This window comes from Urocitellus parryii, unplaced genomic scaffold (assembly GCF_045843805.1).
Source record: "Urocitellus parryii isolate mUroPar1 unplaced genomic scaffold, mUroPar1.hap1 Scaffold_37, whole genome shotgun sequence".
Lineage (NCBI taxonomy): Eukaryota > Metazoa > Chordata > Mammalia > Rodentia > Sciuridae > Urocitellus > Urocitellus parryii.
Window position 1 is genome coordinate 3,539,894 of NW_027553327.1, and position 24,271 is coordinate 3,564,164.

Sequence of the window (24,271 nt, forward strand, 5' to 3'; positions counted from 1 at the left end):
CAATGAAGCAACCAGAAATTCACAAGGAAACTGATTTGATCTTTGCTTCTGTTGAGCTGATTTGCTCAGAGGGAGAAAAAAAAAGGCTATAAATCTTTTATATCAGAGTTTGATTTTACTTTGGTTTGTATCTCACTTAGGGGCTTCCCTGCAGTACATTTTATTCAAGTTTTATAGAAATATACTCAGCTAAGTCTCATGTTTATCGGTTGAATTGAAAAGTTTTTAAAAGTTAAAATAGGAAGTGATACATATTTTAATGTTTTTATTAGTGCATTATAATTATACACAATAGTGTGGTTCATTGTGAAATATTCATGTATGCACCTATAACATAGTTTGTTCCACTTCATTGATTAATACTCTTTTGGGGAGCATCCAACTATATATTTGTCCTAAAAACTTTCCAAATTATCGATAGCTTATTATTGCCAAAGACAACATTCATTCATCCCCAATTAACTCCAAAAACATTCATTTCTTTCCCTTTTCTTTATTGCCACTCTACAATTCCAAGTGAAGGAAGTCAATTCAACTAGACTATAAATAGTAAAATTTCATAGAATTAACAAAAACATATTCAGCACATAACACAATTCCTTTCCTATTTTAATATGTATGTAACATATATGTATTAAATAATACTATACATTCATTTTAAAAGCTATGGGACCCAAGAGCAATTTTTCTCTAATTTACTCATTTATGAGTTTAAATGAAGGTATTTGGATGTTTTAAACTTCCTTGGTTTTCTGTTATTCTATCTATCTCTTTAATAATATGCTTAAAGATATTTTTTTCTAATGACCTGAAATTAGTTAAGGATCAAAAAGGAGGGTAAAATTAAGTAGTATCCCACAGTCTTAGTTCACAGAGTAACTGATGTTTCAGCCACCTCTCCACAGGCTTGAAGAACATCAGTTAAAAGCAGTCTTTCTACTAACGCTACCCAATATACTCCAGTGAATATAAGATGTCTGAGAAGATAGAGAGCATTTGGACTTAAGTGAAAGAAAAGTCATGAAAAGGTGTTATTCTCAAGGTAGAAGAATAACAAGAGAACAGCACCTAATTAAGAGCATGCCTGCAAAAAAGGGAAACGGACACACAGTGATGCTCAGAAGATGCAAGGTCAAAGATGGGACACAATGGGGGACTACCAAGCAGAAGGTTCATGACAGCACCTCATCAAATCCTGCACTCCTGATTTCATAGAATTAAAAAACACAGATTCAGCACATGACAGTTAAAATAAATGATAATTATTTTAAACACAACAACTAACTCACTGAGCACATATTTTGTATCTAAGCATATTTTACAATGTTATCTCAATTCTCAGAGCAATTTTCTGAGTTACTTTTTAAATTATCATTTTATATCTGAGGATATTGAAATTCAGAGGAATTAAGGATTTTGTCAAAGTTCTTAAAGGTAGGGTATCTAAAATTCAGAATTTAAACTCAAATTTTGCTTCCAAGATCATGACCTTCCTTCCTTCTAGGAATGGTATTAACACACACACACACACACACAAAAAAAAAACGTATGCCAAGAGAGGTGTGTGTGTGTGAGTGTGTGTGCATGCACGCGCATGCCAGGAGAGGTATGTTTCAGTTATAGTTGAATTAAAAACACAAGAAACAAAAATAACATGTTTTAGTAAAGGAGTATGTGTATATAAGTATACATTATTACACATTTTTTATATGTTCACACATGCAGGGTTCTTTAATATAATTCATCATTTTTCATTTCTGGGTGGTTTGTAATGTGTCTGTGTGTGGCACTAGAATAAATATGAAAAATGTGCCAAAGCTGGAGTTATTTAAGAGATTAAAATGGATAATTGTTTCAATGTGGATTCTGTCATACACATAGGAGGAAAACCTTTGTTTAATTTGGAATGCAATAAAATAGCATACTTAAAAGTTAATTTGCAGCCTTTGTAAGCATGCACATCCAAAATACCACAAGAAACTTCTTTTTTTTTTTTTTACAGTCATGTAAGAGTTTTTAGTACAAAGGGTACTGTTTTGACCATCAATAAAGGGGTGTAGAATGGCCAGCTTCCCTGTGAAAGGATGCCAGCATTGCTGTTTGGATAATTCACATTCTGTAGAGCAAAAATGTTAAACAAGGGCTGTCTTTTAACTACTACCAACACGTGCAAATTCTGAAGAAAGACAGGAAAAAAAATGTATTCAAACCATCTGTAAATAAGGCCATCCCGGGGAATGTGTGATAAACACGTACAGTTTGAAATATGTAATATATTCTACTTGAAAACAAAAAGCTATTTCGAGATGCTGCATTCAAGTGGGGCTTGTTGCAAACGAACCTCAACCTTTTAGATTCCTCCCCCTGAGGGGTTTCAGCATCTTCTGAAATAATGTACAAGTATATGACTGTGACTCACAACACTCTAGGCTCCTACAAAAATGATGCCTTCATAAATATGTTCAAGAAAAAAAGGGGTGATTCCATTAATTTATGAAAGCAGGTGTCTCTAGAGTTCACCATATAGCATGTACCAGGAAAAAGACAAAAGGGGAAAAAAAATCCATACCTTTCAAATCCTTTTTTCTAACACTAGTGTAGTTTCAATTTTTTTGTATAATCAACTATTACCTAGTTTGTAAAAAGACAAGATATTTAATTTTCCTTTACCTTATTTCTTTCTTTTCCTTCTAACAATATCATATTCAACTTCTCTGTATGAAAAGACATTCGACAATTTTTTACTTCATACATGAAAACTATTTTTGCTGTTCAAGGTATTTTTATTATTAACTGCAGTGAATGCAATAGTGTCATTTTTTGAAACAATATGTATCAGTTTAATTATATTATTTTCATTGTTCTTATATGAGAAAAAGAGAAGGGTTGCTACTATGTTAGTCACTTCGTTTATCTAATTTTAGACAATATGGAATATCCTAGAAGCTCATAAGAACGAAAAATCGCAATATTAATAATAGTTCAAGCCTTTAAGGCTTATAAAATTAATATTGTGGTATTATAATACTTTTTTCATTAACTTTTTGTTACATATATTGTAATATTTACATACGCCCCTAATCAACAAGCATAAAATAATGTATTTATTCTTTTTTTAAAAAGTTTTTTAGTTACACATGGACACAATTTCTTTGTTTACTTTTATGTGGTACTGAGGATCAAACCCACTGCTGTACATGTGCGAGGCAAGCGCTCTGCCACTGAGCCACAACCCCAGCCCCAGTGTATTTATTCTTTAAACATCTATTGTGCATCTATTATTGTGTGGTCCCTACTAGATTTTGAGACTAAGGATTATAAGGATTCAGTTTTAAGGCATACATACTGAATACAAACTAACTATACATATCTGGGCCAGAGAGATCTCATTTTTCAAAATACCCATAATAATATCTCTAAATTCAAATTATCTTCTGAAACAAGAGAGGGAATTTGGTTCTACATTGTTAAATCAGAATGAGCTTTGTGACTGCTTTGACCAATAGGCTATAGAAGGAGTAAGATTATGCCCCTAATCGGAATATAGTACTAAACTGATTTGAAAACTTTCTCTTTCTGCCTTCTTTGAAACCAGCTGACATGTTAAAAGTGTCTCTATCCTGAAACCTTATATTATGAGAAGCCCAGGCTTATGTGATGAAACTTTGGAGATGGAGGCTGAGGAATATTGGGACATCAGATATGAGGGATAAAACTAACTTGGCAGGAGATCTTACCCCCCAAACCAGGCGAAAGTCAAGTAGATTAGAGATGAATTGTCCAACTGAATTTTTTTTCAGAATCCCAAATTCATGGGATTGTGAATAAAATAAAATGGTTGTTATAGGCCACCAAGTTTTAGAGTAGTTTGTTAGACAGCAATAGAGACAGGAATTCAGACACTATGTTAGAAATTCAGCTGAATAAAACATACTTCTTATTTGAACTTGTAGTCCAGTGGAAGAGATCAACAATTCATTATGTGTGCAATCATAATACATTAAGTCAGCACCCTAATGGGGCTATATACGGTGTTGTGGGAATACATATAACAGGCTCCCATCCCTTCATTGTGGTATTAGGGAAGGAGGATCTGCCACTTAATTTTGAGTTTAAAGAATACATAGGTGTTAGCTCTGAAAAAGGAGCAGATAATAGTGTTCCAGGAAGTTGGGCAGAATGTGCAGAGACCTTGAAGTGAACAAGAACTGTTCTTCTTCCAGGAACTGGAAGAAACTTAAGAGTAAAACAATACAGACATTGATGGGGGTGTGGCAGTGGGCAAGGATGAAGTCACAGAGGGGTCAGATCACAAAGGGTCTTGATTGCTACATTAAGGAATCTTGTCTTTATTTTAAGGGGAATGGGAAACCATTGTGAGATTTCAAGCATTGATGAAACTTGATCAGCATTGCATTTTAGGAAAATGTCTCTGTACAGCCTTCAGCAGGGGCACAGTTTGAAGAAGGGGCAGGGTCAAAGGCACTGAGACCACTTAGCAGAACATTACTGTAATGCAGGCATGAGAAAATGGCTGCTGGAACAAGAAAAGTGCATTTATGTCTGAATATATGTGCTTCTCTCAGAGTGATATTTAGGCAGTAAAAATCTGCAGGAATAAGTACTGGGATATATGGGTCTGAAGCTCTAGAATGAGACCTGTAGAGAAATAGCTATCTATCTCTAATGATTGCATCATTAGGGAAGTGGCAGGATGATAAGAAACAGAAGTCATTGACTGATGGGACTGATGTTTGAATAGGTAAAAGGATTGAGAAGAGGCTTCACTCAAGGACTTAACTACAGATGAGAGTCCAACACTCTATCTAGTCTCAACAGGGTAGGCACAATTTAAATGCCAACATTAGGGAATGAGCTACATAAATTACAGTATCTATTTAACCCAAGTGTCTACACTAAAAGTTACCAACAGAGAAAAATACACTGTTCAGCTAAAAGAGTAACTTGCAAAATAATATTGGCAAGCTACCAATTCAACACAATGTGAAAACAGGTAGAGATGAAAGTTTGAAAGGATTTTTACTGAGCTCTGAACAGTGACTGCTTCTGACTATACAGATCATTGGTACTTTATATTTTCATTTTGCTTATCTGTATTTTTAAAATGTCATACAGAGTCTATAGTCACCATTTCAAAAGCATTAACAGGATTTTCTTTTTTTTTAATGGGCTCACACCACCTTTTTATTAGTGTCCAGAATTATTTCCAGCAATGATCCTGGAAATAAAATTCATAATTTCTTTATAGACTGAAAATAAAAAAAAAAAACTTAAAAGCTAAAACTAGTTAAATTCACTATAAGTGCTGCAGGTATGGTGTTTTTCTCAATCACATCTGTATACTTCAAGATCATACATGTATTTGTCACCCTAAAACAGGAGAAAGTAGGTCATTTTCAGTATCAGATTCCAGCCATCATATACTGGGTCGGGGGGGTGGGGGAAATTCTGTGAAGGCAAAGACGTGAGAAAGACATGAATTCTGACATCAGAGAGCTTTTAATTTAAATAGAGCATCAGATAAACAAATAGGAAATACTAAAGCAACAAGAAAACTGATTAACTGAGATGGGAACAGAGCCTGATGAAGATGAAAAAGAAGACTGGTGGATTTTTGCCAGTCAATCAGAGGAAAGCTCCATGGAGTATTTCTGAGCAGGACTTGGAAAGATGAACAATGCTTGCCAAGCAATCAAAAAAACAGCACGTCCTAGACCAGGATGTTGGGTGAGTTTAAGATAAACTCAGAGAATTTCAAACAGACTAATTAGAAATGTTGTGGGAAGGGAAAGAGAGGACAGTCAGGGGCTTTGAGTGCGGGGCTCCAGAGGAGGACTGGAAATGGGGGAAACAGATCCAGACTTCCATGCAATGAATGAACATTGGAAGGTAAAGAGAGAAAGGAAAGAAAAATGGATATCATTTCAAGAGTATTTGAAAATTCCAAGGGACAGGGATCGGGCCCCTGGTCCAGTAGCAAGAGAAATGGAAACAAAGGAACAAAATCGTAGGCTATTTTGGAATTAGCATTAAAGGGAAAAGGTAAATATTTTAATTCATAGACGGTTTGAAAACCACAGATGAGGCAGAAGGATAATTAAGCTCATCTCCAAATGGCAAAAGTATTTTTTATGCTTTTGCCTATCCCTTTGGTATATAAATAAGTAGTCATTAAAGTAGGACAAGGAGCAAGTGTTCACTGCAAAGATGATCAATTTGGGTTAAGACATGTGGAGATGTCCAAGTGAAAATATCATTGTGACACACAGGGAAAAGGTCTGGGCTGGCTAAATAAATTTGACAGCCATCAGAATATAATTGTCAAATCAAGTGATGGGGTGATACACAAGGAGGAGGACAAAAGGGAACTAGTATTTGCTGAAAACTTACCCCTCTGCAGGTACTTAACATACATTATCTCATTCAATTCTCCAAACAATTTATAAAACTGCCATCATTGCAGAGAGCTCAAGAAAAATAAGGGCAAAGAAGTCTTTAGATTTTAGCATTAGGAAGTTACTTTCAGCAGACAGATGGAAGCAAAAAGTGTAGAAGCTAGGACACAATGGGCAGAGTTGTAGCCAGGAACTGGGAAGGTGGAGGTGGCTGAACCACAGTCAGCAGTAGGAGAGTCTGTACCCTGTAACCGGGAGAGAAGGCTACGGAAAGTTTAAAAGCCACATAGTTAATAGGGAAAGAAGGGAGGATTGAAGGGAGAGCCTATGGCTGTAATGTCCACGCAGATGACAGGAAACTCATGTTTGTTTTTTGTTTACAAGGAAGGTAAAAGGATTACAGAAGGAATAATTAAACAAACAAACAAAAGGCTATTCAGGAGGAAGATCTGGGGTCCCAGTGGCCACACAGAGGAGAGTGGAAGGAAATAGGTTACTATTGAGAGAAGGAAAGAAGCTTAATGGTCTCTGTCCGTCTCTCATTTGCTTCTAATAAAAGTAACTGAGATGGCTTGTGATGCTAATAGGAAAAAAAGACAATTTATTTGCTCTCAATCTTCATGAAGTTCAAAGGTTAATACTATTTAAATATATGGCAATCTAAGTTTCCCCTTGTCACACAGGGAAAGGTTTAACTACTTCTTTCTGTTTAAGAAGTATAGGATTTGAATTTGGTAATAACTTCTTAATGACAGAATTGTTAGCAAACACTGCAACAAACAACTTCTGTCTTAATCTGCAGAATAAAATTCAAACAGCACAAACCAGGATTTGTTATTCATTCAAGAATATTGAGGAAAAATCTTCTGAGGCAAATGATATACCCGATTTCAAATGATATTAGGAATATGGAAAGCAATAGACACATATTATAATGTGTCAAGGGCAATAAAATAGTACAAACAATATCATCAACAATGAGAGAAGAGCTAACATGATACAGTAATAGCTTTTATGTGGTAGAAATGACAACTGAAGTCCCAGATAACAAAAATATGTATTGGATGATGATGTTCACTAGGGTAAAAAGTCTAAACACACACACTCACACCCACACCCACTCACACATTTTGTGTAGTAACCTGGATAAAATAATCCCAACCTATATCAAAGTAAAGGTATCTGAGGTCAACATAAAATGAACACACTAAACTCATTCATTCTACTATGACATTACAGCTATGAAAGAACAAATCATTATGTGGAACTCAATTTTAGAAGATAAGAGAAAAATCTCTTTTTCTAAAGAAAGAAGTGGTTTGCTCATGCACAACGAAAGTTAAAGTACAAAAAACACCCACCAGCAATAACATGTCATGAGACTAGCAGGCCATGTGTACTTGAATGTAATTATCATAAGTGGGTGAGTATCAATGCCCATTATTTTATGGTTGCAAGTGCCCTGGGATCAATTAATCTAATGTCATGGTCAACAGTATTACTGATATGTCCTTTATCAGGCTTTACTGTGGGAAAATACTCCAAGAAAATGCTCATGTGATTTGAAAACTGCTTAATGGGACAGCATTCAGTGAGTAGTGGAAATGATCTGATTCTGCTAAAATTTATTTCTAAACCACATACCGCCTGTCGGGTGGGTGTTGCATATGGCCAATCTCCTCTGGGCAATCCTGCAACATGGGCTGGAGTTCTTCCTGTGGGGACGGGGTCAGAGTGGCAGTGGACTGAAGGCTATAGGACACAGCAGCTGGAGAAGAAGCTGCTCCCCGCACAGGAGGTGTGGGACCTCTTTCATCTTCCTCCTCTTCTAATTCATCCTGCTGCAAATACATCCATGCTGGTGGTACAGGACATGGCATTTCTTGATCATAGCTGAAACAACATGTTATGTGTTACTATAAGAACATGCTGACTTACTTCAGTTTCTCCCAATGAACTACTGCTATAGTAAGTGGAATATCAGCTTTGACTTGTTTTCAAATATGAAGAGAGAAATGAATTGTGGAAGAGCTTATTGAAGAAGAGGAAAAGGAAAAATTTTGTACAAGACTTCTAGTTTGGATGAATGAGGAAACTGCTAGGCTACTTGATCACAAAGAAAACAGAGGAAAAGAGTTACACAGAGTGAGACAGTGGGATTAGGAAAGCAAAAAAGATACAAAGCACCCACACAATTTGAGCATGAACTTTCCTGAGCTAATGTCATCAATTTAGGTGGTAGAGAATAAACAAGAGAGATGTAATGAAATTACAACTTATATAATGCAATACATCACTGCCCTTCTAATTCTTCTAAATCATAGTAAGGAGTCATTGTTTTAAAAAGTCTGCTATCATAAAGATTTTTGAAGTATTACATATACTATTTTTCTCTGCAAGATTGTAAATTATTATTAGCATATTATACAGGCTGAGAAATCATAAAGAAACAGTAAAGAAATCCACTTAACATAGTTTAACTTAGTATATATCAAATGTACTATGTTCTATTCCTCCAGTGCAACATATTCTCAAGAAGATGCAAAGATGGCATTGCAGATAGTCTGATGATGAAGTTCTAGACCCTGAGCAAAGGACTTTCTAAATTCTTTCAAAGGGAGAGATACTGGAAACAACTTACATAGTTCAATAGAACTCTCTTTTGAAAATGCAAATAGATCATTATTTCTTCAGTTGGGCACAAAATGAACTGGTTGGTTTGAATTTAGGATGGTGAGTGAAAAATACAATACCCCTAAACAGTAAAATGCTCTTCTGCTCCTGGGCTAGATCTGAGTAGGAAACAAGATAAATCTGGAGAGTACTTACACTTTTCTATCTTATCTTATCCCAGGAATATGTTTAATGATTAGAATGACAAAGATGTACTGCATTATATAAACTGTTTGATTACTGCTCTCTCTTATTTGTTCTCTACCACCCCGCCTTGTTTACTTTACCTTAGGAAAACTGATGCTTAAATAATGTGGTTGCTTTTTATCTTTTTTAATTCCCTAATCCTCCTACCTCAATTTTTGTAACTCCTTCTTATGTTTCCTTTGTTATCAAGTAGCCAAGCAATTTGCTCACCTATCCAAATTAGTAATCTTGAAGGGAATTATTCCTTTCTCCTCTTCATTAACCTGTCTCACAATTCATCTCTATTCTACCTATAAAGACTCTCTACAATCTGTTCCCTTGTTTTCATCTGTTGCATGTCCTACTGCAATAATCTTTTAATTGATCTCTTTGCCGCCAGTCACTCCTTGCTTCGCCATGGTCACATTGTTCCAAAATTGCTTTACTATAATACAAGTCACTGTCAGGTCGTTCATTTGCTCCAAGTAATAAATGGCTCTCTAATTGCTTAGAGAATAAAATAAAAATGCTGCAGCAAGGCATTTGAGTATCGGCATAATCTGGCTTACGTTTGCCTTCCCAGTTTTCCCACCCCTGCCATGTTAGTTCTGCAAAAGTCCATATCTCTGCATGGTCCCAGGATCCATAAAAATCCCTGCTCTTAATTGATAACTTTATCATTTTCAAGGTGAAAAACACTTATCAGCAGATTAGATTCATTCTTACCAGGCAAAACAAATCTTTCTCTTTGGGGAGAAGTTGTATATCTTGTAGTATTTTTTTAAAATCTACAATAGCATATTTTATTTTAACCCTTTTTAGTCAACTAAAATAGAAGAAAATATTCTATTAAAATAGCCTGGAAAACAAACTATTATGACCAAACTTATCTTCACGATTTGCAGATTCTATATTCGCAAATTCACTGATTCAGTGAATTTGAAACCCCCATATCAATACTAGTGATGTTTTTGTGGCCATCTTCGTACATACAAAAAGACACCAAAAATTTGAACCACCTGACATGCATGTACCCAGCAGAAGCAAAACAAGACAACAAATACTTTCTTTCATCAGCTCTCACATCATTTGAACAGTTGATTTAGGGCCCACATTGCTTGAAATTTTCTTGCTTAATATCAGTGATTTCCCTGTTAAAAATGGCACCCAGAGGAAATGTTAACATGCAGCTTGGCACTCCTAACTTAAGAGGGTTGTGATGTGCCTAACAGAGAAAATGTGTCTATAACAGATGTGTTTTCTCAGAAATGACACTATATTAATGAAAAATATATATTAAATAATGGTGCTTTAAACAAAACACATATAAAAAAGGCCTCAGATCAACCAAAATGTTGTGACCTGACACTCAAAGAATCTAACCCTGTATTTCCCCTAGAGACTAATGTTTCCATATTCACCAATTCAGTGTTCACAGCAACTTTATAAAACATAACTACTATGGATAATGGGAATCGTCTGTTAACATTTTTGTAAAAGAATTTTACTTGAAAATATATGTTATTTAAAAATGATTAAAAAACAGAAGCACAGAGGTTTTGTCTTCTGTGCACAGCTGGGACTGTAAAACTCTTTTTTATAAGAATTAAAAAACAAAGCCTTTATTTCTATAAAGTCATTGAAAAGACTATTTCCAAGTAGATTTCATTTTTTTTGTAGTTAATTCTCTAAGTCAAGAGAATTCTCTGCTTTTAATCTCACTACTAAAGCAGCTGTTTTGTTTTGTTTGAGGTATCATGTCCAATTATAAAGATTCTGGAATGAGAGGAAGCACTCTAACTTTTCATTTTTTCATGTGGACTATTTGTTCTTGTTAAATCCTTCTGAGAAATAGTTCAGGGAAGTTTAAACCTCTACAAGTAATTTTCAGCATAATGTGATAATATCTAAGAAAAATGTAGTCTCCAGAAATTGTGGTATGTAAATCCACATAATTATTTTATGAAAACTTAACAATGTGTCAAAGAAATTCTAACACAGTCATGTATCACTTAACTACAGGAACATGCTCTAAGAAACACCTTGTTTAGGGATTTCATGACTGTCTGAACTTCAGAGTAGATTTAGACAAACTCCCATGGCATTAACACAAACCGGGCTAAATAATATAGCCTATTGCTCCTAGGCTCTGGACCTGTATATTATCATACTTAATACTGAACGCCTCTGTAACACCAGGGGAAGTAGTCAGGTATCTAGGCACATCTAAGTATGGAAAAGGTACAGTACAAATAATAGACAATGGGAATTTTTCTGCTCCATTTTAATATTATGGGAAGAGCATCATATATGTGGTCTGCCATTGACTGAAATGACCTTAGGCAGTGCATGACTATTTTGAAAATCACAAAATCATATGTGAAATTCTATATATACAAACTCAAGATTTCCTGTGTGTGTGTGTGTGTGTGTGTGTGTGTAATTCCCAGTTCCTAAAGAAGTTTCTAGAGCACTCATTCTTTGATGGGCAACCCTGAGGAGGGTTTTAAAGCGCCACTGATCAACATTGTCTTATTTAGAGATAACACTGTGAACTTCAGGAGTCAGTCTCCTCTTGGCAGTACAGGGTAACAACTACTTGGGTGGGTATAAGCAAATGTATTATACCATTCACAGGTTATGTTCCACCTACCTTTCATCTACAGAAATACTGTACTCTTCACTGTTGCCATGGGGAGGAGGATGTGCCGGGGGAGGAGGAAGCAGGTCTGCCCAGTTCATGCCACCCTGTTTGGGAACCTTGGGTGTCCGTGCTCCTTTCTTGTGCCCTTGACTTCCTAGAGAAGAAATGAAGTACAAGTCTTTTATTCCTGGCCTTTAATTTTTTTTCCTATTATCCATGATTAATTATTTTCTGTGAATATGATCTTATAATTTATTCAGGTATATAGAGATAAACACACTTTTCTTCATTAATTTTAATTCAAAATTTTATAGAAGAGAAGAAGCAAAGAATTGCCAAGTTTAACTGTAGAACGCATAGCAAAAAAGCAATAAAACCATAAATGAATTTTACAAGTCATATCATTAATAGTGATCTTCCTACAGTAATTAATTGCATTATGGATTATCATCTAAAACAAATGAGCTGTAGACATATTTTCTGGAGTGCCTTTCTATTATTTAATTGCTGAAACCTAAAATACAATATGATACAGATACGATCTATTAGAGTTCCATTGTTGCATTAAATCACTGAATATATATAATTTGTACTTGTCCATTGAAATGTTTTGGGCACAATGAAATTATTAGTTTTCTTCAGAAGGGCAGATACAGATGAGAATAAATGCTGGAAGAACTAATATAACTAACGACAAAAGAAGCCAAAAAATGCTCTTAGAAAGGGACAGACATCTTCTCAGCCTCTGTTTCTATAAAATTGTGGCTTATAGTAAAATAATGTTGCTGAACGTTCCTAATAGTTTGAAATAACCCAATTCTTCAAGTGCTACAGTTTTCCAATTTTAGATTTGGTGTATTCTTTGAACACCATAGATGCATATGTTCCCCTTTTAAAACCTTCAGGTCAAAAGGTATCTGGGGATAAAGTTCTCCCCCTGAATATATTTTAGAATCATATTTATATTATAGACAATAATTGTTAATTGCAATTGAATTGTAATTGATTTTTCTCATATGATCCTGTAATATCAGTGAATTGTCTTGATCTTTTTTTTTTAATCCTAACTTAAACAGCTACATGTCACCCTGCATATGACACAGGTCTTAGCTTACTCAGTGGCAGAGGGACTTACTTTTTTTTAAGTCACTTGGGAATTTTCTAACGGCAGTGTTTGTTATACCAGATGTTCTTGCCTTGGTATGTTACAACACCAAGTGTGGGCTGAGGAACAGGCTGTTACTAATAAACTGTGACTCCAGCCCTGAGCCTGGGTGTCTCTGTTTCTGTCTGTCACTCGGTTGTTATGTACTGGGGTGACTGGGCATGCATGACAGAGTCAACATTGGCCAGTGTCTTCCTCTGGATTTCCTGAGACACATGCATGGTAGTAACTCCACCTGACCCAGTGACTTGACCCATACAAACCTTTCCTGTACTTCATGTACTAGCTTTACTTGCTCCCTACCTTCACCAGACCTCACTCCTTTATAATTGTTTTACCAAATATCCACAGAATAACAGGTGATGAATAGCAGCATGGCATCATGGTCTCAGTGTCTAAGCTAAGAGATGGAGAAGGTCAATCGAAAATTAATAACCTAGAATCATGGGGTTTTTCCCCTATTAAAATATGATTTTCTCTATAAGTAAGAATATAAAGATGAAATGACATCAACATTCAAATATCTAAATATTTTATGTTTTTATGTTTTTCCCAAAAGTAGATCTTTGACATTTTTAAGTCAGTTTACTTGATTTAAAAAAGAAAAAAAAATATTTGATAATATTTTCATTGTTAATACAAATTAATGTACAGTAGATTCTGAGAAAATCTACAAAGAAAAAGGGCCATTTCTAAGCTCCTTTAAATAATAAAAATTTCAACACAGGTTAGAAAATGTTAAACCAGCATACTTTAGCTAAAAGAAGGCAGCAAACTGTGAATGTGATGTTCTTTACAGAAGGAGGTAGAGACACTTGGCTAAAAGAACCTAGCAATGACTTTGATCCAGTTGCTGGGAGGTGCCATTTCTACCCTCTCCTGCAGATACATGCTCCATTCAAGACCAATTAGTTTGTTCTCATTGTGGTGTGACTTGCCACATGTTAGTTCTAATAATGAACCACCTTTAATTAGAAAAACAGGACTTAAGTACCATCAAGCTCCCATCTGCAACTGCTATCAGGAAAACAGCTGGCAAACAGCTGTCCCAGCATGAAGACCACAGGGAGGAGTCTCTGTGGTTTTTGAGGCATGGACAAATTGAGGCTGAGAGGTTGCTTTATGAGGCTCTTGAACAAGAACGGAGGGATCACAGAGAAAGTACAAACTGAGACAGTAGCTGGATCTCAGGTTATTGTCTCTCAGGTTTTTACAGTGCTGAAGTGTACTTAAACGTTACTTGCTTTAATAGCATTATTTCAAATGGTAACAGATTTATCTGATTACCTATATGTACAACATTTCTTATGTTATATTTTGGAAAAGGGAGAAAAAAGTTTCAGCTGCCTTTAAAGTTTAGTGGTAGCTGCTTTTAAATTTTAGTTCATACTTTTGATTTACTGATAAAGGAAGAAAACAGGGAGCTTAGTATTTGATACCTAATGGAAAATAAAATGGTTTACTGAGAATATAGTCCCTTAAACTGAAAAAATAAGACCCATGTCTGATATAAAAAACAAAAACCCAAGCCTGATATAAAGAAAGATTAGATTCAAATGATATAAAGTGATTCAATACTTCAGTCCATCTGGGGCTGTACCATCTTTTAAACAGAGAGGTAGATGTTTCCTGGGATCCCCTTACCAGATGTACTACTGCCCTGATCCGAACTGTTGTAGGATCCTCCCGTATTCTGGTCATATGATTGATTGTATGGAATCGTTGGAGGAACTGTGTCATTTGCTCGATAATCTAGATATTTCAGATAGAAAAAAATATATACATTTATGTTTTCTTTGTGAGTTATTTCTAATCTCTTTATTTTGTATATATTTCTGAGTACATTAAGAAACCAATTGTCTGTTTTTCTCTTTTATTTTTAGATTCAAATTGTCAGGCTATGAAAAGACTTACACTCAAAATGGATGTCTATATATCCATTTAAAAATATAGGAATAGAAACTGGGGGTATAGCTAAGTGGTAAAGCACATACTTAGTATGCATGAGACCCAGTACCCTCAATCAGTAGTACTCTCCCCCCAAAATATGTACATACATGTATATATAGTAACAAAATAATTCTAACAAGAATAAATCAGAAAATGCCACATCTGCAACTCATAAAACATAAATTGCAATAAAATAAAAATAAAACGGAAACTTGTCAGCTAGATGATATCTCATAAAAATGTATCCCTGATAAGAAAATAAAATATCTAATCTGCCCCAGAAATGCTTCTCCTTATTTAGGCAAAGGTGAAAATCCAGATGATAAGCTTGCTACTGGAATGTAGTCAGTAATAATCTGTCAGCCTAGCTGCATTCCGGGGTCTTTATTACACTCTGACATACCAAATCTGCTTACAAGCAGTACAAACAATAAATCAGAGTTCTGAAATGTTTGTACAGAGGACTGTCAGAGCTTTCTGAGGTCCAGAGTAAAACCACACACTATGGAAAAATAATGTAATGGTTTGAATCCCCACAGTAAACTCCATAGCTGCGGAATCTGCTCTCAATTTTGTCAGTCTTTGTCATCAATGTATGTAGGAATCTTAATAAATATTTATTAAATTGGATTATTATACCAGTTAAGTACCTTCTCAAACTTGGGAAAAAGCTAGATAACTTTATTATCAAATTAAAACATGACATGAACTTAATGAAATGTTTAAATTATCTTGTTATACTCTCCAGCTTCACAAAGTTTTATTTTTGAAGAAAATGCTCTCAACTCAAGCCTAAGAAAATAAATCCGTACCTCTAATTATGTACCATAAAATGCATTCTTGACCAGGATACGTGCACAACATTGCCCCATCTATTCAAATTAGAGCAATCTAGTTATAGCTAGAGGTATATAACTTTGCAAATCATGTTATTAAAGCAGTAGCCTGAAGAACTACAAAGAAATCAAACACCTATCTCTTTCAACCCACATGCATTACAACATTACAATACACAGATATTCCCCTCAGGCCATAAAATACTATTCTGCTGCTTCAAGTTAATACTAAACTCCATTTATTTTAGGTTCTATACTGGCAGACTTCAATCAGGTCAACCCAATAAATTGAGGTTCTAAAATTATATACATCGTAGCAATCTCAGGAACCACACAAGGTCTGAGAAATACAACAAATTGAACCACTTCTCCAGTTCAAGTTTAATTTAATTATTTTTCTTCAGTTTGATATAAAAAGGCCCTTCATTCATAGGACCATGTAGAAGCAATTATCTTCCATCCTCAAGTGGAAAGAGTGGAATAGTCTATTTATTGAAAATTCGAGGTATTGTGACAGTTGTACATCAGCCTTATGAATAAAAGATTGTATGTCCTCAGCAATCCCTCACCTACTATTAAATTTAAATTAATCTCAAAACCATTTGAAAATACATATATATTATTATAAAATCAATTTTCCAAGCTTATTGTGGTGCTAATTAACTCTTTGACACTGGAAATTCCGAAACCAAAGAAAGAAGAAAATCACAATAACCAAAGGAAAGAGGTGACTTTTGAGTCACAGACAGTTGTTGACATCTAGTGCCGAGGGGCTAAGAATGTCAACACGGGAAAGAGAAGGAATAAGGGCAGAGCTGTTCACCTTTGTTCAGTTTGTTTTGCTCCATGATGTTATACTGAATTGGTGCCACTTCTTGTTTCTGCTGACCGGGTGGTTTCCAGTGCTTCTCGCTGGAGTCCCCTCTGCCATTGTTCATGTTATTGGTGAGGTTGGACTGGATGAGCTGGGTGGTGGAATAAGGAGTGGGCTGCCCTGATGGATTGACAAAACGCCCGTACTTCAGATTTGGGCTATTGAAGGTTTTCATCTCATTGATTTTGTTACTAAGATCCACATCACCATAAACAGTTGACTCAGGGAGCATCAGATTTATTTGTTTGTTATCCAGTTGGTTGTTATAATTTGCTATACAATCAGCTATGTGCAATGGAGAGGAAAAGGAAAAAGTCATTCTGCATGGTTATTCGTTTTCAATTTCTTTCTAAGAAGCTTTGTGAGTCACAGTAAAATTGGGATGTAAAGTACAAATGGGCTTAAATTAGATCAATAGAAAGGGCCCCATATTCATATGGACTTTCTAAGGGAAATCAAACTTGAGGGAATAAGAGCATCCAGAGCATTTGTGTAGAGAGGACATAATTATAAACTTATGCCACTGCTGTATGCTAAATAATTCATCTAATTTAAAATAGGAATTTCCTTTAACAACCATTTTAACAGGAATTCCACTAAAATAATACATACGTGAATCTTTGTTAACTTTAAATTTTCTAGTCTTGGGTTAATGAACTATTTGAAGCTACAGAACAAAGCACATAAGAATCCAAAGAGGAAAATGTATCCACAGGTCAATTCTAATATTTTTATCCTCAAAAGATAAGATGAGCAGGGATAAGGTGATAGTTAATAGTGCTTAGGAGAATTTTATTAGTTCCTATCTTGGTCATATAGGGTAATCATTATTGAAGAGAAATGCTACATAATCATTTTTTCATGGTTTCGTAATGACATCCCAAGTATAAAATGACAATAATGATGACAAAATGAACCACACTAACCAGGTCACTTAATCAAATAATGCCTGAAATAATATCTAGTATGTCTAATACCTCATTCCACTCTGATCTTCCCTTCATTGAAATATTTAGAAATTAAATAACTGATCACACACACACACACACACACACACATACGCACGAACGCACACACAAACACACACACACACACACACACACACACACAGAGAGAGAGAGAGAGAGAGAGAGAGAGAGAGAGAGAGAGAGATTTAAGGCCTATGATTGAAAATATTAAAACAGCAGGAATAATTAAAGTCATATTGTAAAGATAAACATTTTTAAATTAAAAAAGGTGCCATGGAAAAACATCATTATTCTATTCAGATTGATTAAAAGTGGCACTATCACTAACAGGTCTCTTTAAGAATTGGTTTTAACTGGATATCTTAATAAATGAAAATTAACATGCTTTCTACTAAAGATGTAAATATGAATATAATCTTAAGAAAAATTTTCAGCTTCTCTATGTTACTAAATTTAGCTACTTAATTTAATCATACATGATCAAGCAGCAGAGATATTTGGTACATCTGGATTACAGTAATTCTCATATCAAATTTCTAGGAATTGTTTTGTTTAATGACGATTAAAAAATAATCTAAAGGCACTATACTCATTTTGCTTTGCCAATATTTCTATATGAGTGTTATCCAAAAGGTCTTCTAAAAGTGTTGGACTTGTCCTAGACTCCAGTGTCCAATATAGTTGCCACTGGCCACATAACAGCTATGGAGAACTTGAAATGTGGGTAGTGAGAATGAGGAGCTGAATTTCAAACTGTATTTTATTTAGTTGATTTGAATTTAAGTAGCCATCTGTTGCCAGTAACTATCATACTGAACAATGCAACATATTAATTCCAGTAGGTGTCCCTTTTGTTTATGATACATGACTATCTATATAGACAGCAGAACCTGGGCCTCTGGAGGACACACACTAGTTGTGTGGATGGTCATATCCACATCTAATAATGGAGACATGGGATTGTTTTTAGGGTAGACATATTCATAGTTCTATGATTTGTTCTTTATAATTTATTACATCTTTACTTACATGCCATCTTCTCGTTCTCATTTCCTTAGCTCCAGGCATTATTTTACTTTCATAGGCATCTTATTTGTTTCTTTACAACTATTTAAATGTTTCCTCTCTTATTAATAATGGGACTTTTTGTTTCATAAGAAATTATCTGTATTTTTTTTTCTGCCTTTAGATCTTGCAGTGCTCCATATCTACTTGTCTTACTGTGATGTTTTAGCATGAAATTTTAGTGAAGTAATTTACTCACACATATTTCAGAACCAAAGTATAGAACAGACTATAAATGTACACTTACACACCTGAAATATATATGGATGTGTGTATTTCTTATGTCTTCAGGATTTACATCTATACTATAATATCTGATTTAAACTTTCATTTAAATTTTTTTGTTATTATTCTTGTTCAAATATTATAACTCTTACTGTTAGAATTAGGTCCACTCAAACTATGGATTTATTGACCTTTTGATCTTTGTTATTTATTCCTAAAATCATGAATATAATAAATTATTGCAACTAAACTTATCATTGTACTCATTCTTATAAATTATTGTGCACGACTTTGTTTTCTTGCAATCTATGCTAGAGCTTGTCTTCTTCATTCTCTGAGGAAATCTTGGTGGAGGGTGAAATATAAAAGTTTAGAAATGGAGAAAATATTTGAATCATGCTAGCTTGCTACACAGTGTTGGACATTTCATGAAAATGTGGATCAAAGTTCCCTTCCCCAGGTGGGCAGAGGGAAAGGAAAGTCAGCTGCTTCTGGCTAACTAGCCCAAGGCCAGTGCATATCTCCCTCTCTCCGTGTCCCTAACCTGGGCGGCTGTAGGTGGTCAGGTTGCTGTCGCTGTTTCCATTGCCCGCGGTGCAGCAGTTGATGGAGCAGTCATTGTGGCTGTTGCCAGTATTAGGCCACGTGTCTGCCAGCCACAGCTGTGCAGCAGGTTCACTGATGTTGAGAAGTCCTGGCCTAGAGAGAAAAAAAAAAGAGTAAATGTTATATGGACAGAAAATAATATTTTCTATTCAGAATTGCAGCAAATATTTCATTTAATTGTTCTTACAATAATTTGGTGCATTATACTGAATGATATTATTCTTTTTATTTACAGAGAGGCAATTATAATATATCGTTCCAGATGTATCTCAGTGCACACAGCCATACATCTGTGAACTGGTACTGCTGTACTTCAGACTTAAAATCTTTTACTGTTTACAATGTTCTATTCTGCCTTTAGTCATGGTGATTGAAAAATCAAACGTGGAATCTGAAAACACAGATGCATAAAGACTTTTAGTAACTAAAAATTATTCTAGCTAAATCTATTTGCATTTCTTCATTTTTGACCTATTAAAAAATTGCAACTCTTCTCACAACTTCATTAAAAAAATGCAATAATTTCCTTTATGGAGACAATGAACCCTTCACATTAGGCAGATTTACAGATTTTGCTTCCAACCCATGTTTAAGAAACAGTGAGCGCAGACTGGAGTGACATTTTGCACAGAGCTACAATGATGTTTCAGTGAACAGTTCTGTGAGCTTGTCAACATTTTCTGATGGTGACAATGTAAAATGCCGTGATTTCCTAAATAAACAAAGGAAAGCTACTGAATGAAATCTGGTAAAGCAAAGATGTCGACTAAAAGAAATATTAGCACTCATGTTTTTTTTGGCACAACAGATGTTAATCCTCTTTCACCAAGTGCTGGAGAGGCCAAGTGCATCGGGAGTTATTAATGGGAGCCCTGGACCACCAGTGCCAGGGACTCAAACTGGAGTCCAAGAGCAGCATTCTTCACGTCCTTTTTCAACATTGACTCCGTGTGATAACTCAGCAAAAGAGGCGATGATGTATGATGTGCTGTCCAATCCTCAATAAACAGTCTGGCGCTACAGACTATGCAAAGATTTTTTTGGTGGTTTCATTTTCTTTGTTAAAATGCAATAACCAGCCTTCTCATTTACTTGAGAAGCAAGAAACTGACATTGCCCTCTAAATGGTTCCTATTTTGCCACAGAGAAACATATTTTGCAAGTGATGGTTATTTGTAAGTCACTTAAAATGAAGAATATGGATTTGCAGTCCATATATCTGTATCCATATATGCGCATATTTATACAATTAAGGATGCATGTGTTTCCTCTTTGTTTACAGTGGGAGAGGCACTTTGAATTCTTTACATATATTCATTTATTGAACCATCACAGCCATTTTACAGGCAGGGATTGCTAATACCCAAGTATTACAGATGAGGAAATGGGACACTTGGGGGAAGTCAAGGCACATGGGCACAGCTATATGGAGTGAGTGAGTGACTACCTGGGATTCCAGCACAAGCTGTGGCCCTGGAGTTCACACCATGAACTAGGATGCTATAAACACACACTGGAGCCTGAGGAAGTTCCCTGAAGCTCTTAAACATTCTTGATGGAGAGTGAAAAAATATCCGAAGGCCCCAAATTCAGGACAAAGCTGCTAAAATTGAATTACCTATTATAATTGTTGATAAAAATATGCTTTGAAGCCTGGTGCAGTAGTACATGCCTGTAATCCCAGTCACTCAGGAGGCTGAGGAAGGAGGATGGCAATTCTGAGGCCAGCCTCAGCAAAATAAAATAAAAAAGATCTGGGGTTGTAGTTCAGTGGTAAAACATCCATGGATTCAATCCCCAGTAACAGATAAATAAATAATTTGCTTTGAAGAGAAATGTCGCTGGACTTAAAATTTCATGCATTTAAATGATATCTAGTGTCTGTGAAATACATGTTGGATATAGAACTTCTGCATCTAGTAACCTTTAGCTTTCCTACTTTATTTCTCCTTGAACTTAAACCATAAATGCTATCACTGTCGAAGTTATTCAAAATAAAACTCCCATTTTTGACACTGCAGAGATGATACTATGTCTGCAGTAGAGGTCAAGTAGAAATTCTCCACAGCTCAACTTATATGTTTTAATAGAAAGAGACAATATTTTCATGCTACTATGATTCCTTCTGTATGTCTGTGGTTGTGGGGAGTGTTAATATTTTTCCAGTGAATGCTTTGCTAGCATCACTGGCTTAGAGAACTTTTCATATAGATGGGTGATTTCCAACAGGAAGTAGGATTAACAACTCACATCCTGCTTTCTGTTTAGACTTGAGTTTGGAATGCTAATTATTTAAGGAAAAAGGTAAGCCATGTTCACTGTCCCATGATGGATCTTAAAATGCTGTGTGTGTGTGTCCAAGGTCTTGGAGGAAGGTGAGGTCACTGGCAGCTACTCTGACAACAGAGCGTGAGAAGTCTTTCAAAGTAACAGCTTCACAGGCTCCCTGTATCCCTTAAAACTCATCAGCATGCATCAGACAATCAAACTACAGCCAAATATGAAGCAAAAGCAAAACATGTGTTCGTTACCGAGGTTAACGTGTGCCTAACACATCATTACATCATGTTACATATTAAGGGGACAGACCTGCGCCATGAAGGAGAAGAGGGCAAACGTGCACTAATAATTAGGAGGCAACTGCCTTCAATTCCTGCTCTGCTACTTGACACATTCCAATCACTCACTCTGAGAGAACCTGTTTAAACTGTTAAACCACAAAATACAAGACTATGGGGTTCCAGAGCTGGGGATCTGGCAGAGGGGCCTTACAGAAAGTAAGTATTGTCAGCTGTGGGTCATGTCTGACCCCCTGCCAGGCTGAATGAGTGGCCAAGGTTTAAAGAGCACCTTCACCTGATGCTCCATTTCTCTCCTCCCTCTTACTGACAGGGAATGAGGTACTGGCTTTTCACCAGGTTATCTTCACTTGTTCACTGCTTTTTTTTTTTTTTTTTGGAGTTTTCTCTAATTTTTCCTGGTTGAATCTGTGGTTTGAATTTTAAGCAGAGGTTTTGGAAGACGCAACTGGAATTTTCCAGGGAAAGAAAAGAAATTAATAAAGACGGCTCCTTAGTATTTCTATGTTTCTCTCCTGCGTTACCTCAAAGGTCATTTGCCATTTTCAAGTTGAGCCCAGAGTTCTCTTGGCTTACCGTTATGTTATTCTCTCTTTTCTGAGAATAACTAAATGACAGTTTGGAGAACTAGGAGAGAGTTCCAGACCACCTCCTCATTTATTAGAGGACACAATCCAGCACCGAATAATTTCCTTAAAGTCATCAAGAACTGAATTGAGGTCTTCTGACATTCACTTATTAAATAACTCATTTTTTCTTTTCTTAGGTAACTTGTAAATGACTGAAAGTTCATACAGTTTTTGAATTTACTGATGTCCTTCACTGAACTACATTTATTACATTACAAAAAAAATTAACTTATCGATAAATAAACCTCATATTTTCTATAATCCAGGATCTCATATTCTCTTGTCAGAGGCAATTCTATCTACCAAGGTTGGCAAACTCTCTCTGTCAAAGGACCAAATAGAAACCACTGAAATCTCTGCAGGTCATTCAATTTCTGTTGTAACCACTTGACTTTTCTTTTATAGCTCAAATAAATGAGAGCCTGTCTGTATTCTTATAAAACTTCATTTACAAAAACAGATGGCAGGGTGGACTCAGGGCAAAAGCTATAATTGGGTGACTCTTGATACAAAGAAAAGCAAATGCATTGTCTCCTCCTGGGTAGGAGACAATGTGATAGTTGCACAGTACAGATTTTGTAGAGGGTACAGCAGGTAAAATCTGATACACTAACTAGGGATAATGGGTGGGAAGACATTGTTAGCCTGTGTATAACCAATGTGCCATGTAGCAAGGATACAGGACACTGACATACTGGAGATAAGCTGACACAAGGGATCATAGGGCACAGCACATAATAGTGAAAAATGGGGCTGCAAAGTCCAAGACTTTATGGACTTCACATGCTATGGCACGTTTGGACTTGATATTTTAAACACAGCAAGTTCTGCTGCAGGTGGGATTTTTCAACAGCTCAGGAACTTACACAATTAGCATGAATTTCAAAGATTATTCTGCCTCTACTGGAAAGAGAATTAGTAGACAACAGTGCTAATAAAACTGGATGAACTTAGGACAGCTGGGAGCTCATAGTTTTGGCAAGGGAGAATAAGTGCTTAAAAAGAAAGAATATCAGTCATAGTGGAGGGGTAAAAAAAAAAAAAAAAGTATCCATAGAACACAGTAATGGTTGCAGGAAGCAAAAGAGGATGATCAACAGATCTTAGCTTAGGTGCCATCAGCCAAGAGAGGTAGTAGGTCCAGGGAGGACCCAGGAAGTTTGTGATGAATGAAGAAAACCAAGACAGGGGTTGGAGGTGAGGAAAGCCAAGTGGATATTGAATTTGCTATTCATTCTCTTTTCCAGTGACCACAAAACTCAGTGTTATGGTTTGGATCTGGAATGTCCTCCAAAAGCTCTTGTGTTGAAGATTGGTCCCCACGTAGCAAAGTTCGGAGGTTGGGCTTTTAGGCAATGATTGGATGGTGAGGGCTCCGACCTTATCAGTGGCTGAGTTCATTTGATCAGTGGATTAATCCACTTGATGGATTAATACATTGAGAGCTCAGCAGAC

At 35.8% G+C, this 24,271-nt stretch overlaps 1 protein-coding gene across 1 annotated transcript in view; it reads right to left on the reverse strand.

The window, feature by feature from the left end:
• The window catches only part of LOC144252158 (roundabout homolog 1-like), a 158,640-nt gene that overhangs the window by 20,342 nt on the left and 114,027 nt on the right, over nt 1-24,271 (reverse strand). Inside the window, 5 exon segments of the mRNA XM_077794668.1 lie at nt 8,061-8,309; nt 11,929-12,073; nt 14,729-14,836; nt 16,694-17,029; nt 19,547-19,701. Coding sequence (XP_077650794.1) covers nt 8,061-8,309; nt 11,929-12,073; nt 14,729-14,836; nt 16,694-17,029; nt 19,547-19,701 — 993 coding nt within the window.